This window comes from Melozone crissalis, unplaced genomic scaffold (assembly GCF_028551555.1).
Source record: "Melozone crissalis strain CALT ecotype California unplaced genomic scaffold, PUWL_Pcris_2 ptg000042l_1, whole genome shotgun sequence".
Taxonomy (NCBI): Eukaryota; Metazoa; Chordata; class Aves; order Passeriformes; family Passerellidae; genus Melozone; species Melozone crissalis.
The window spans coordinates 57,881,013-57,896,143 of NW_026535820.1; the positions used below are offsets into that span (position 1 = coordinate 57,881,013).

At 44.4% G+C, this 15,131-nt stretch overlaps 1 protein-coding gene across 1 annotated transcript in view; it reads right to left on the minus strand.

Moving 5' to 3' along the window:
* Positions 1-4,889: 4,889 nt before the first annotated feature.
* NEDD9 (neural precursor cell expressed, developmentally down-regulated 9) overlaps positions 4,890-15,131 on the minus strand; it is a 37,170-nt gene continuing 26,928 nt past the window's right edge. Inside the window, exons 3-7 of the mRNA XM_054284727.1 lie at positions 11,337-11,438; positions 10,391-10,486; positions 8,739-9,962; positions 8,313-8,402; positions 4,890-7,469 (exon numbers count right to left, since the gene is read on the minus strand). Coding sequence (XP_054140702.1) covers positions 6,978-7,469; positions 8,313-8,402; positions 8,739-9,962; positions 10,391-10,486; positions 11,337-11,438 — 2,004 coding nt within the window. The 3' untranslated portion in view covers positions 4,890-6,977. The remainder of the gene's footprint in view (positions 7,470-8,312; positions 8,403-8,738; positions 9,963-10,390; positions 10,487-11,336; positions 11,439-15,131) is intronic.

Sequence of the window (15,131 nt, forward strand, 5' to 3'; positions counted from 1 at the left end):
GCACAACAGAATGCACATGCTCATTCATCAAAAATTAATTTCTCTTTGAAATGCCTCATGAAGAAAAACCAGGTAAATTAAGTTCTCCCCTTCTGGAATGCAAGCTAATTACAAGTACCTGTTTCCAACTCAAGTCACCTCCTGAGATAAAAGGCTTTTGGGTGGGCTGGTCCCAACATCCTTCATAAAAACAAAGCATAGGGTAAAAAAACAGCAAAAGTCTATTTTTTCTTTTTCATGTTCATGGCCATTCACCCTTGGGGCTTTTTCTCTTTGCGCTTGACTGGGAATAAAGGAGAACTTGGATCACTGTGCAGCAAAATGCTCTGGGGTCCTCTAACTGCACAAAAGTTGTAAGATTTATTTTGATTCCTATCTGTAAGAAAATTTAAAGTCAGAGCAGGCTTTTTTCTTTGTCTTTTCTTATTTTCTGCTCTCCTCCAGATTTTTTTGCTTGTCCTTGACTGTAACCTTCATTTAACCACAGTTAAGTCTGCCTTCATATAAATAGCAAATACTTCTGGGACATTGTTACTGTGCTTTCCTGGTTGGCAATGGTTTGGGCTTCCCTGGCTGCAGTGTTGAGCAAGATAAAGCTGGCTAAGTAGGAAGCTGTGAAGGGCCTCTTGAATTTGGCTTCCTGCAGCTTTACATCAAGGAAAGGGCTCTGATCACTCTTTCTGTAATTAAGGGAAATTACGTGGAAGGAGAAAAATAGTCCTCATGGTTGCAGAGGACAACTTCCCCCACCCAGCAGCAGGATTTTTACATCCCTCCCTTGGCTGACAGGAGCAGATACTCTGTGGGCTCAAGCCTGCACAGAAGCAGGGAATTGTGATTTGTGCCTGGCCTTATGGAATGTGTAACCCTCTGGGAGCCCGCTGCGGGCAGGGGTGGCAGCTGCTGCTGTTCCTGCAAAGGCAAAGGCAACGCAGAGCAGGTGAGCTGAGCTTCATGGATCTCCTGGACACCTGAGACTTCCTGCTCTGTGCTCCTGGTTTTACCACAGTCAGCCTGGCACGTGGAATTGTGCAGAAGACATCTTTTCCCTTGGTGTTCAGCAGAGAAAGAGGAACCCCTGCCAGGGCAGTGGTGTGGATGCTCAGCCCATTGCAGCTGCAGCAGTGCTCCTTAGGCACTGGTTTTCCAGGCACTGGGCTTTGCCCTCAGCAGGGACTGGGAGGACTCCTGGAGATGGAGAGGCTAATAGCAACAAGGTGAATTCCTGTGAGGAGCATTGACTTGGTGGAATTTGCTTGTGGGGACTAGGGCCAGAAGTTAAACCCAGAGAGGTGCAGAAAGACAAAAGCAAACTGCAGCTCGATTGTGGGTTGAGCCAAGCCTGATGCTGTCTGCTGAAAAGACAGAACTGAAGCACAATCTGCTGTGAGGAGGTTACTATTGCAAATTAAACCCCAGGAGAGATGGGAAAGTGATCTGCTCAGCACTGCCTCTCCCTCTGAGCATTCCAGCTTCTCCTGTTCAGCGGTCCACAACATCAGAGAGCAAAGGCTGTTTCTGCAGAGACAAGGGTTTACCAGGAGGCACCAAGAGCTTTTGCCCATGGGATGGGCAACTACTGATTGTCTGCTGCTTTGAGAGCTGAAGAAGAGGCCCCTACAGCAGCTGTGTGCATGCCCAGACTGTGCCCTGAAATTTTGACCAGAAATTATCCTTGTTGGTCCTTTGCTCTGGGAAGCCCCCCCTAAGTGGTCCTAGCCACTGACCTGGAAGGTGGGGGGATGAAGATCACCTTGATGTGAACCCAGCAGCTTCCCAGGAGCTCAAATCAATGCCCTGGGGAGGTGTTTCTTCCAAGGTCAGGCAGCTGACTGGCTGTTTCCTACCCTCCATAACTCCCTGGCACTGAAGGCTAAACATTTGGGTTTTGAATAGAGAATTATGTACTTGGGTTTCCGAATTGAATCCAACAGCCGGCAATATGTCCAGCATGGTCAGGCCTTGCTCATGATGTGAACTCCACTCCAAATTTAGCTCTAATTTAATCAAAGTAAAATTGTCTCTGGGCAGAACATCAGAGGGAAAATGAAGTAGTACAAGTTACTGAGAGTCTGTGCTACCCCTCATGCAACCTCCCAGGAAGTGAATCATCATTCCTGCTCTCTGTGAAGTCAACTGGTTTATAATAGGGCTGGATTAGATATTTTTCTTGCTGCTGTTCACTTTTTGCAGGTACTCTCAAGCCTTGGCTTCAATGCCCTCTTCAAGTCAGAAGAATTTCTGGGAGGGACTTTGCAGCGCTCTATAACAAATGGAGTTTTGCTGTGATGTTGAAAAGCCACACAGCTATATCCAGGCTGTTAGGCAGAGAAAGCTGCTATCATAGGTGGAATTTGGGTGCAAGTAGCAAAAATAAATTATTTTATAAAAGGCCCCAAGTCTGCATTATCTAGACAGTCCGTCTCGGAGATAGGAAAACCTTCTAACAGTAAAAGGACTCAGCTGAGTTAAGAAAGATACTCACATGCAGCTTTTGAAACTGCCAGTGTAACAGGCTAAGATGAAATGAGCAGGCATATTTTAGAGTAGGGTGAAATGCTTTGTGTTGTCTTCTGGCACTGGCATGACCCTGGCTTTGCCCTGGAAATGTTTCTGTCTAAATGTTGACTAAAGCTATGGACATTGTGAGAGGAGAAATGGCAAGAGAAGGTTAAGAATTACCTTTGGAGAAAATCCCATGAGCTTCTAAAGCCTTTAGGTGGAGATTGAGGCATGTTAAGGTAGAGCAGGCAGCCTGGAAGTTGCATAAGGAGAAGCTGAATTTGGATCTGAAAAGCTACAGATGCTTGGCTTGTAGGCAGAGGGAAGATGTCACTGGTGTGACAACACTCTGAAGAGCTGGTGACAGGTGTGGGAGGGACACTTCTGAAATGCAGCCCAGATGTTCGTGTCAGAGAGTGCCAAAAGCTCCAGGGCCTAGAAGTTATGGGGGATGTGAAGATGCTGGGGTGTACTCTGGCATCAGGTGATGGTGTGGGAAGTGAGTGTCCTTCACCCATACTGCCTGTGCTGGAGCAGCAGGCAGTGGCTCTGCTGAGGCTGCAGCAGTGCATTGCTGTGGGAAAGGCAGGAGCTGCACAAGCCTGGCTTGCAAGAGATGGCAGAGGTAGCAGCAGGGCCTTGTGCAGTATGAATTATGGCCTGTGCCATATTATTATGAATTGGCAACTGCTGTAAAACATGCCCATGTGGCCACAGCTCTCTTCACAGAGACCGGCAGGCACAACTTTCCCAGGAAAAATCCTGAGAAAGCTCAGAGAAAGAAAAAACAATTCTTATCTCTATTTACTGCGCCTGTTGTTTGGCACATGTGGAATGTGTTATGGAGATTGTTTACCAAAGAGAGATTTCTTAATTGGATTCTGGTAATGGTTGTTTGGATTGATTCACCTATTAGGTCAAAGCTGTGTTGTGACTGTCTGAAAGGGTCACGGGGTTTTTCTTTAGTTTAGTATAGTATGTAGTGTAATATAGTACAGTATAGCTTAATAAAGCTTTTGTTCAGCCTTCTGAAAGCATGGAGTCAAGGCTCTTTATATCTGTGTCAGAGGCTCCTTGCAACAATAATGCTCGTTTCAAGGATGGCTTTTGCCTGGTTTTTTTCTCCCTCGCTCATCATCCTGGAAGAGGAAGGGTTTTTCTTATAAACATGAAACAGTAATTACTTAATGGATGCAGTAAAGAGCCATGTGTGTTCTGCCACTAGTGTGCGGCAGACTTTTTTCCACACTGGCCATGAGACAGTCATTTCACACTGGCCATCATCTTGGTTGCCAAACAACAGCAGTTTCTTGACAACTGCATGGAGACATTGTGGTTCGAGGGAGGGGAACAAAGAGGCTCTGGTTTCTATTCTGAACTATTTTGTTTGTCCAGTCCCTTCTTTGTTGTTAGTTGACCTTTTTACATTTAGCAGGGGAGCAAAAATGGAGCACTCTGTGGAAGAGTGCTCCACAGAGCAACCCTGTATCCCCATCTTTCCCCTTGCAAGGACATGGTGAGCCAAACCAAGCACTTTGCTCTCAAGGTTTTCATCGCTCTAACGCTTCCTGGCATTAGCAGCCAAAAACCAGGGCAAGGACAGTGCCAGCCCTGGGCTTTCTCTCTCCTCCTTGCACCCCTGGGTGTTTGACAGGAGGTTGGGCAGTGAGTGCCTTGGCAGCGGTGAAATGTGAAAGTAACTTTAGGGAAAACTTTGTGATCCTTAAAGCCATGGAGATGGAACTCACACCCACATAATGCTCAGCTTGGCATGTAGTAGAGAAGGGGTGCTCTTACCACTGGCTATGGGGAGAAAGGTGCCTGTACTGAGCGAAGTTGCTTTTCCAGTTCCTGCATGGATAATACCTTCACCAGTAAGTGCTGGAGAGCGGGAGCAGGCCAGAATGGGTGGAAGGCACAGCTGTGTCCTGTGACCCCACCTTCCTGTGGGATCGTGTTGAGAGGAACTGTCCCACTCAGGTGATGGACCACTGTCGGTACCAGGCTGAGGTGGTTTGGGATGCAGCTTATGCAGCAGGAACGCACACAAGGAATGGGGCAGGACTGTGGCTCAGTGTACTGCAGGCCCTCATAGATCTCATAGATGTATTTTGGACTTGATAGAGTGGCTGAGTTGTATAAATGCTTCTCCTGCTGCTTCTGGACAGGCAGAGAAACTGTCTGTCCCTTCCTCTTGAATCACCAAGTTCTCATTTCACACTATAAACAATGACCAGTGAAAAGATGGAAAATGAGTTCCTCATTTTAGAATGGCTTTGATAGTATCAGCAAGCAGCAATATTTCCTTTTAATATACCTAGAAGACTCTGAAAAGAAGAAAAAACAAGATGAAGCTGCCTTTTTTTATATAAAAAAAGCTAGCAATTTTAATCATTCAAAAATTACTTTCTACGAGATAACAAACTGTAATACAGGGTTGCAATAAAGGTTCTTCTTTGGAAACACAAACTATCAACATAACCACTACACTTAGAAACACATTTTCACTTTCTAAGAATATACAGTGAAAAAAATGGACAAGGAAATCTGAAACAACAATAGCACAAAACAGGTTCACACCGATTGCTTTTTGGCAACTGGTTATAGGTTACAAAATCACAACTGCTCTTTCAGGACGTTAGACCAGGCCAAGCCTTGGAGCCCATCCTGAGCCAGCTAGGTTGTGCTGGCTTCCACTGACCTTCCAGGAATGTTATGCACTCTGGAATGTTATGGTAGTGAACACTGGTCTTTGCTCTAAGACAATACATTAAGGCTGCAGGGTTTCATACACAGCTGAAATGGTTCTGTCACCTCAGATAACAAATCCCATTTCAGTAAGGCACGTGTTTGGCTACAAAATGGGAAAGGCAGGAGCCAGGCAGAAGTGAGAAGTGCCTGTTTCCCAGGTGCTACTGATCTCACAACCCTGCTGTTACCAGTGACCTGGCAAATGTTCTGAACACATTAATGTGGGACCACTTTGAATTAATAAGGACAGTAGTGTTTCTGCTTTAAAAATGCCAGAATTACCTGGAATTTTCCTGAGCTCCTGCTCACTTTGAAGCACAGCTTTTAGCCTGTGGACCACAGGCAAATGGTGTTCAGTGACTTAGTTTTAGGGGGTTCACAGAAGGCAGCAATGACAAATAAGCTTATATGGGTTTTAGAGCGACCAGCATACGTGAAATTTCTAAAGGAGCCTAACACTCTGCTAACAATTTTTAAGGGTCTACATTGAAAATTACTAGGTAGGACTGTGCGTATTTACTGATGGAACAGTCCCATTAAAACAGGACATTATTTTTGGCAACAGTGTAGTGCAGAAAAGACCAGCATCTACACAACAGAATTCTGGAAAAAAAGCCCAGTAGTTTAATGGAAATCAGAATTGCAACAGATGCAATTAATTCTCAATAATACGTCCTAGAAAATTAAGTGCTACTTCTTCATTAAATTGTGTATACGCTATAGAGATGTTTAAATATCTGTTATTTCAAATTAAACTCTTTTCTTTCCATACAAAATATAATTTGTATGTTAATCCTTCTGAAAGGTATTGATATTTTGAAACTTTGCTCATCCACAGCCTCAAAGATGAGCCCAATGGATCCTGGGATACCCTCAGGACAACTCGAGTCCATAAACAAAAAGGCTTTCAAGCCTGACTGTTAAATTAAACTGCCAATGCAAGGACATACAAAGTAAACATGTATGAAATTACATTGCTTGGAATCCATCCACGGTTTTGAAATCCGATGTTGCACAGTTATTAGAAACAACGAAATCTGAATGCCAAAAGATATTAAATATATACAGTTCTGCCTTCCTCCTTTGAAGGTCCTGTTTCTTACATGGCCTAAAAATGCTTTTCTCCCAAATGCTGTACACCTTGCTTGATATGTTGCTTATTGCAGCTGTGCATGTATGTTGGTCAGAATGACCAAATGTTTTACACAACAAAGTAACATCGAGAGGAGTGAAACTTCACAGAATTAATCTATAGAAAGTAATTTCTAAAAAGGGAATGGAGTTCTATGAGAACCATTACACTTGCTTCATGGATTGCTACAAGTAGGTTTCACAACCAAGTCCATGCACCAGCATCAAGATGGAATGAAACAAAAAGAGTGCAGCATCCAGTTAACAAATATGCTGAGGAAACAGGCTGTATATACAAAAGATATGCACTGTTTACCTGACACGTAATTTTTAAGGTGCTTAATTGATGTTTTTAGGGAAAGAAGCAACATATACATATACGGTGTGTATACAAATCTAAATGTGTATCAGAAACATAATACAGAAGCAGACAACATTCCCAGATCCCTGATTTGATTAGACTCTCTAATGCATAAGAATGTATTTAAAATATTTAATAAAAAATATCTAAAAAAAGATAACATTTACATAAAAATAGCTCCAGTTTGTCTGCTCTTCTGCTTTGCTGCTCACGGATTGGATTCTGCTGGGTTTCATAAGGACGCCATTTGGGCCAGTGAGAGTTTGAACAACTGCGCGTGATGAGAGAGCTCTGTTACTCGGTCCACCATCCTCTGCAGGGATGCCGTGTTGGGGTAACTCAAGGCAGCCGCCTTGGTGGCCAGCACAACGCTCTTGAGCAGTTCACACAGCTGGTTGCTGGAGTTCATCACTCTGTTGCACATGTCCTGAGTCGTCATCTGCCTGGCGAGCGTGTCCCCAATGAACACGAGTTTGTGCGCGCTCAGAATGATGAATTTGCTGTGTGCCACGAAGATCCGCGGGGGCTGGGAGGAGTTGACACAGCTGAAGAAGGCATCGATGGCGTTGAGCAGGGAGTTGAAGTGAGTCTCACACTGGTCGGAGTAGAAGAGAAGCAGGCGGCTGTCGTGGGAGGTCTGCAGGGCCTGCGCGGGCTTCCATTTGGAGATGTCGTTCTCAACTGGCTTGGTGATCTCTTGCTCCAGACGCTGAAACTGATTGATCTGAAAGGAAAAACAAAAGCTCACATCGGCAAGTATTCTGGTATGATGCTGTTATGTATTGCAATTTCACTCTGTGCCTCGGGACATCCCTGGGTATCCTACCTTATGCTAAGTAAAAAGTAACAGCATGTTTTCTAGGATCAAGTGCTTTGATTACCGTAAATCCAAACATGCAGAGTTCAGAATGGAGAAACATCTAAAATACTTCATTTGCATTAAAAAACCCCAACAACACAAACTCCTGAATTTACAGGCTGTTGTTCATTTGGAGTATTCTGAAATCACAAGTGAGAGAGATGGATCCAAGTGGCAATGACTCCTACACAATCTTAAAAAAACTGTCATCTCTGTGGGATTTTGAGATGAAAACCCTTTAAATCTCACCTCCTCACTGCTTGTACAATTTTCTGCCATACAATATGGCAACAACATACTGAAGAATTAATATGAGGGAAAAGTGACAGCCTTCGATCTTATGAATCTACTTTTTTTAGCACTAAAAGTGATGTTCAGCACAACATTTAAGCTGATGGTATTGATGTTCCCTGAGCAGATGTGAAGGTGGCACATGTATCCAGTATGGTCCAGTGATTAAGGCCCTGAATGGCAGGTCAGGAAAGCCAAGTTCTCAAGCTGGCTTTGTGACTGACCTGCTGTGAGACATCACAGAAGCTTGTTTCTCTTCTGTGGTGAACTTTAAGAGTTTTTAAACTCTTTGCTTTTTATTATCTGTATCCTTTGCACACTGCTAAGGTCAGGGCCCCTCCTGCTCTATTTGACCAGTGCTCCCTATGTGGGAGGAATGCTGCATTTCAGGGCAATTATACACCTGGGAGAACATACCTGATGGTGCTCTAGCTCCATTTTGCTCTGCTTGATGATATTTTCTTTCTCCAGAAGCTCCTTCTGTTGCCTTTCAAACTCTTCTTTCCCCTGTTTTTCATAACATAAGAGACTGTGTTAAATCAAAACTGCTTCTGAGCTAAATGGCAGCTCACAGGTCAAGAAAGAGGATGCTTTGTATTGGCTTTTTCACTGGTAGTGTTCCACCAAGAGTACAGAAAATGAAAGGACAGTGCGGCAGAGCAAAAGGCTGTCACTATTAGAAATCCAACAGTCCTCTCTGACAGGAAGTAATCATCCTGGTGAAATTATCAAAAATCTTGAATACACATTATCATGGCAATCAGTTGCTGCTTTCCCACAAGAAGCTTCCAGAAAAACCACAAGCAATTCCTACATGCAGAACAAGGTGCTGGGTTTACCCACCTGCAGGTGAACGTAATCATAGTCATCCATCCAGCTCTTTTCTGAGCCCTCGCTGGTGGCACTGTAGGGGTGCTGGCCTTTACCCAGGAGCGGGGCAAGGGAGCTGCAGTGGTTCTGTGCCTTTTCTCCATGCCGCTGCATCTGAGGACTGTCATACACACAGTCAGCAGCGTTCATTATGTTCTCTGCTGTGTTTTTGACACGGGAGCTGCCCAGTGCCTGTCTGAAGAGCAGCTCAGCATTGACACTGATGGTGGTGGTCAGCTGCTTGGCATCGTCCGGGACCGTCCTTGCCACCATAACAAACCGATCCAGGTCATCGCACTTGTTCTGCACTCTGTTGACAGCTAGGACATTCAAAGACCAGCTGTAGCTGTTCAAGTCATGACTGGTTTGGGTAAGGATCTGGTGAGAGTCCTCCAGCCTTTGCACCTCTCTCCTCATTTTGTTGAGGAGGCTGAACTCAGGCAGACAGGAGGCATTGGCTGCCGATCCTTTGGCAAACTGGAGGTACTCCAACAGCGACTGCTCTACCTTATCCACAGCAGCGTGGATTTCATTGATGTGTTTCTCCATGTACCCATAGGACCGCCAGTCTGGTGTGATGAAGGCTGTGAGGTGACTGACAGCTGCCTCCACCATCTGCTGGAGGCGATACAGCCTCTCTATAGCAGTGTCTGGATCAAGGATTAGTCTTTTGTCCTGCGCAGTTGATGCTGAATGAGAAGAGTCTTTTGATGTCGTTGATGATGTGGACATGTTACTCCGCGTGCTTCCTGTGCTGGAGAAAGACAACCTATTCATCCCATCAGTCACATCCTGTAAGCCTTTATTGTCTTGGAGGACTGGTGGTGGCACATCATAGACACCTTCTCTTCCTTCTGCAATGGGATTTTCACTGAGTCCTGTCTGTTGTCCTGGGAATGCAACTCCCCTCGGAGTATCATAAACATCTTTTTCAGGTGCAATTTGCTGTCCAAGAAAATGGTTTTGATGGTTTGTAGGGATGTCATAAACACTATGTGTCTGTGGCACTCCACCTGGCAATAATAGGCTCTCAGGAGAAAATCTATTAAGCTCTTTTCCCGTTGCTTTGGTGATGGGAGGAGGAATATCATATACTCCTTCTGGTCTTACACTGTGGCCCACTGAAGATGAAAAATCCTGCAAGTTTTCCCTCAGGGCTGTATCATCTTGGCATGCAGAGGGAGGTGCAGCATAGACCTGAATCACAGAAAACAAAACATGAAACCTTTGACTACAATAGTGAAATATTTACCATCTTCCATTTGGGATGGAAGATCTGCTATTGACTTTCAAAGAGTCAGATACTTATCTTAAGTTTGACTGAGAGTCAGTTCTAATATCTCACTTTTATCACTCATCTTGATACAAATTCCCACAAGCAGCAAAATCCAAAAAGGCAGCATGCTGCCACAAAGATAATGTAGGTCTAATTATCAATTTATAGTTCATAACCTTAATTTTGATGCAGTGCTTCACTTCAACAGTTTTAACAATTTAAAAACCTAAGGAAGTTTTTGAAGTACTGAATCTCCTTCTCCTTCAGGATTCTACATGAATCCTTGTTATAACACGTCTTTGGCCAGACATGAAAATACAGGATCTTGTGGAAACAGAGTAATGCTTACCCCTTTGGCAGGTGGTATGTCATACACTCCTTTTGCTTCTCCCATGGGAACTGGAAGTGCAGGCCCCTTAACTGATGTGGGGGGAATGTCATATATCTGAAGAAAGAATAAATGGATTACAGAAACAAGTCACCTCAGGGAAAGCTCTGCTATTAGATGGATTTTCATATTTTCTGTGTTTCCTCTCAGAAAGTTTGAACATGACCAGAGCTCTTCAGGTTTTTTTTGTATGAGAGAACATCTTGGATTTGCCTAGAATTTTGGACAGTTAGGAGGAAATGCACTTTGCTGGGTCTCCTCTGGGCAATGGTGTGGACAGCAGGCTGGAGAGATGAAGTCAAGGCTGACTTCCCTCTTGAAGGGTAAATCAGGGTCAGTCTATTACAGACACCTCTTGGGGTGAACATGTTACCAGAACTGATCGCACCCTTCCATTCAGGGGCGTTGAGTTCCAGGTCCTGCCAGCATCCACTGTACAAGCCTGTGCTCCTGGGCACTCACTGCTAAGGGTGCTTTCCCAACAATGCTATAGTTCAAGCTCAGTGACATGGTGCAGTCAATAGGTGGTGAAAACAACTCCCTGCATAGCAGCTGTTCATCTGGGCGATAATTTTACCCTTACTGAGTGAATTACTGTCAACTATGCATCAACAAAGTACAGGGCAAAAAAAATGTTCCCAGGCAGCAAGTTTATTCTGTTTAGATATACTCTTTGATCAAAACAGAGAGAACAAATGGGACTTTTGCGTTTGGTGTGCTGCCAAGTCTTAGTCAACATCAAATAAAACTTTGAAATACGTCTGTGATCTGTGAATAAGCCACAGCATCTAATTAAAACATATTTTCTCTCTGAAATGAGAGAACTTGCCTTGCTTATAAAAGTCTGGTAGAAATTCATCACCTTTTGTGCTCTGTCAGCCCTGTTGGCACTTTTATTGGTACTTACCCCTTGGAGAGGGCGAACAGGGGGGATATCGTAGGCATCCTTCTGGTGCTTAGAAGGGAATTCATAAACATAACCTTGTCCTGACCTGACTGGTGTTATTACCTGTGGGTAAAGCAAAAAGAGGAAATGTTAAGTCTCTGAGGATGTTCTCTCTCTAACAATCCAATCCTGTTAACATTCATGCATCACTGGCAATGTTAGTAATATCAGTCTGCATACCCTTCTGAGAGTTGAACACTTTAAATGAGTCTCAGTAGCTACAAATGCAGCATTTTTTCTTTCCAGACCAGCCCTGACATGACTGTTTGCTAGTGCTCTACACTGTCTTCTACTTGCCAAGCACAGATTCTGTGCAGGTCTGAGAGCTCTGTCCTTTCTTCCCACTGACCTCCCATTAGCACAGACTGCACGAGGTGACGGCTGCACCACCCACTCGCTGAGATCCGGGCTGATCCTGCTAAGGGTGAGTGATCCTGCTAGGTGTGAGTGTCCCCATTCCTTCTCAGAGGCTTAAAATACTGTGTTTAGTCTCTGGGAGTCTACACCTTTGCTTGTAGAGGTATTTCCCAGCTACTCCAGCAGGACTCCATGGGTTACTGTGCTCCATAGCACAACATCCTGGAGAACTGAGTGTGAGTTGAGGCTTTGGAAGTTCTTTACATAAAAATGCCATGCTTAAACTTTCCAAAGCAGGACATTGAATTTTGCTGTCTCTGCTTGGTTTATCTATGTCAGTGGCTAAGAGATGGGAAATGTCAAGCCATTCTTGAAGTATATAATGCAATAACAGCCTCTGAAAAACAAGAAAGCCTAGAATTTACATTTTCTGACATTTTGTAAACCATTAACTACCATAATGACTGCAAATAAAATCTGGTGAAAAATAAATGCCTTAAGTCTTGGACAGCAGCTGCACAGCAGAATTTCAGTATAGTGTGGTATAAAATAAATGTTACCTAACCCCAAAAGAGAACTGTGTTTGTAGTGGCAATGCTGACATCTGAACCTCTGCTGGTGCTATTTAGCTCAAAGAAAAAAATATAAATACTGTAACTCAAAGGCACAACATGATAAATTACATAGGCTCGTATAAGATGTGGCTTTGTACTCGGCTGGGGAAAACTTTATACCAGAGCTACCTAACTCTCCTTAGAAATGTATGCGAGACATACCAACAGCATTTCTACCCAAATACTCAGTAAGGATCTCACGACAGTTGTTTGATCTAAGGAATCCTCACATCCTGGCCAGATTTCACAGTCAGCTCTTCTTGACTGAGGTCTTCAGGGCAAGTCCCTCATGCTGACCCCCTACCTCTTCTCTGCTATGTTAACAACACAGGCTCTCCTTCTTTTCACTTGCTGCCCAGATTTGGCTGAGCAGTCTCTATCCCTGTCCCATGAAACAACCACTGGATTCCCCCTCGGGTGGGTGCCCTACCAGCACCAGGACAGGTCTGATTCAGTGAGCATCCTAAAGCAGCACCAGCCCTGCCCTGCCTCTGTGGGCCTTGGGGGAAGGAGGAACAGTCACACCTGGCAGGCAGGGGAAGACCATGGCTTTTGCAACTGCTTCTCCTTCAATTACCATCAGACACAGGAACTGGAAGTGATAGAGTCTCCAGAGTGCTGCAGATGAGAGAACTGCTCAATTGGGCATGGGGCTAATAGGGCTTACACACACAGAAGTTTTTTAAAAAAAGAATCTAAAAATATTGCATTCAGGACAGGCAGTTCCTGTCCCACAGCGTCACCTACTGCATTGAAAAAGGTATCTACAGGCAAAAACTTCAAAGGAAGTTCTTTCTGAAGTTACTGGAAGCTTCCCATAATGGGTCACTCCAGACAGTATCCCTCCCAGGCCACTCTCATGTAGTACTGGGATTATTCTGTTTGCCAGAGAAAATTCTAACTTGTGTCAACATCACCTCTTCATGCTTTTTCTGCGAGTGAGAGTTAGTGACCAGACTAGAATAGTTTGCCATGTACATTTGGCATCCTTTTTTCCCCCCCAGCTCTGGACTGCCCGTCAAATGCTTTCTACCCAAGTCAAGAACAGAAGGATTTGGTTTTAAGTCATGTTTACTTAAAGGTTCCTTCCAAGGGCTCCAAAATTACAACCATGGAGTTGCTTCAATGACTCATTCAGTGTGTTAAAGTGATCCTCTGGGAGAACTGACAATGTACAGCAAAAACAAAGGGCTGTTTCCTGGGTAGCCCATCTCCACCAGCCCTTCTGCTGCTGTGAACACAGTGGCATTAGGCTGCTTGCTAATATGCTGGGAAAGTGCTTGACCATCCCAGAGAAAAGAAACAACAGGGTGTTCATGGCAGGCAGCCAGAGGCCCCACACAGCGCTGGAAGAAGGAGGAATGGTGCACTGCTGCATTTGGCTCTGCTTCACCTGCTGCTCGCTGCCTGCATGGACAATGCAGGAATCAGGATGTGTCAAACTCCAAACAGACAGATATTGGTTGCTCAGTGTGAAATTTTTATACCCACTTGTTCAGTTTTGTTCTACTCCAGAAACTGAATGACTGAACCGCTTCAGGATAAAAGGAGGCTCCGGGGAGACCTTATCACTCTCTACAGCTCCTGAAAGGTGGTTGTAGGCAGCTGGGGGCTGATCTCTTCTCCCAGACAATGACTGACAGAACAAGAGGACACAAGCTGAGCCAGGGGAAGTTTAGATTAGATGTTAGAAAAAAATTCTTCACTGAAAGAGTGATTGGGCACTGGTCTGCCCAAGGAGGTGGTGGAGTCACTGCCCCTGGACATTTTTAAAAAAAAGACTGGATGTGGCACTCAGTGCCATGGTTTAGTTGATGAGGAGGTATTAGGTCACAGGTTGGACTTCATGATCTCAAAGTCTTTTCCAAACTAGTTCATTCTGTGATTCTTTGATAAAAGACACCACTACTCTTCTTGCTCAGAGAATTGATCTCCATGAACAAAGTCAGAGGCCTTTAATATAAAAAAGGGAGTTGATCCAAGCAGCACAGGCAATAAGGCACAGAATGACAGAAGGCTGGAAAAGACCTTTAGGATCAGTGGGTCCAACCATAAACCTAGCACTGCCAAGTCCCACTAAGCCATGTCCCTAAGCACACACAAGTAAAACCACTTGTTCTTCTCACAGGTAAACATGGTATTTTGCTTTTGTAACAAGAATCCCTGGTCACAAAACAGATTATATCCTTGCACCATGGAGCCTGGAACATGCATGGAAGAGAAGCTTGCTCATGCCCAGTACTTGCTGAGAAATTCTGCCTCACTCTGCACACAGGAATTTCATGCAGCTGCAGTTATTCTGGTAGCCCATCTTTAGAGGCCTTTCCCACTTTTCAAAAAATCCTGACAAACCAGATGCCATATGAAAGATTTACAGTACTACAAGAGTGCTGGTTTTATTTACTGTGCTGATACAACCCTAAAAAGTTACACTAAAGCTAGATGGACCACACAAAGGAAACCAGTTTCACTCAGCACTGCAGGACTTTTTATACCATCTAGGCACTTTTGCTCTTTCCCAGACTTGAAGCAGTGGTCAAGCAGTGTCACTCCTTAATCTGGTTGAAACAAAAATGCGCTCTGGGTGTGTCTAACTGCTGTCAAAGAAAGTGAGAGGTTAAAGTGCAAAATCCTTGATTCTGGGTATTCATGAGTAAAGTCTGCCTGCAAGTGCGACAGTGGACAGAGGACCTGAGGTTCTGCAGGGCTGTGGTTAGCAGTGCACTCTACTTATGGTGGCATTTATTTTCCAAACAAAAATGCATGAGATGCTTTTATGCCTGCT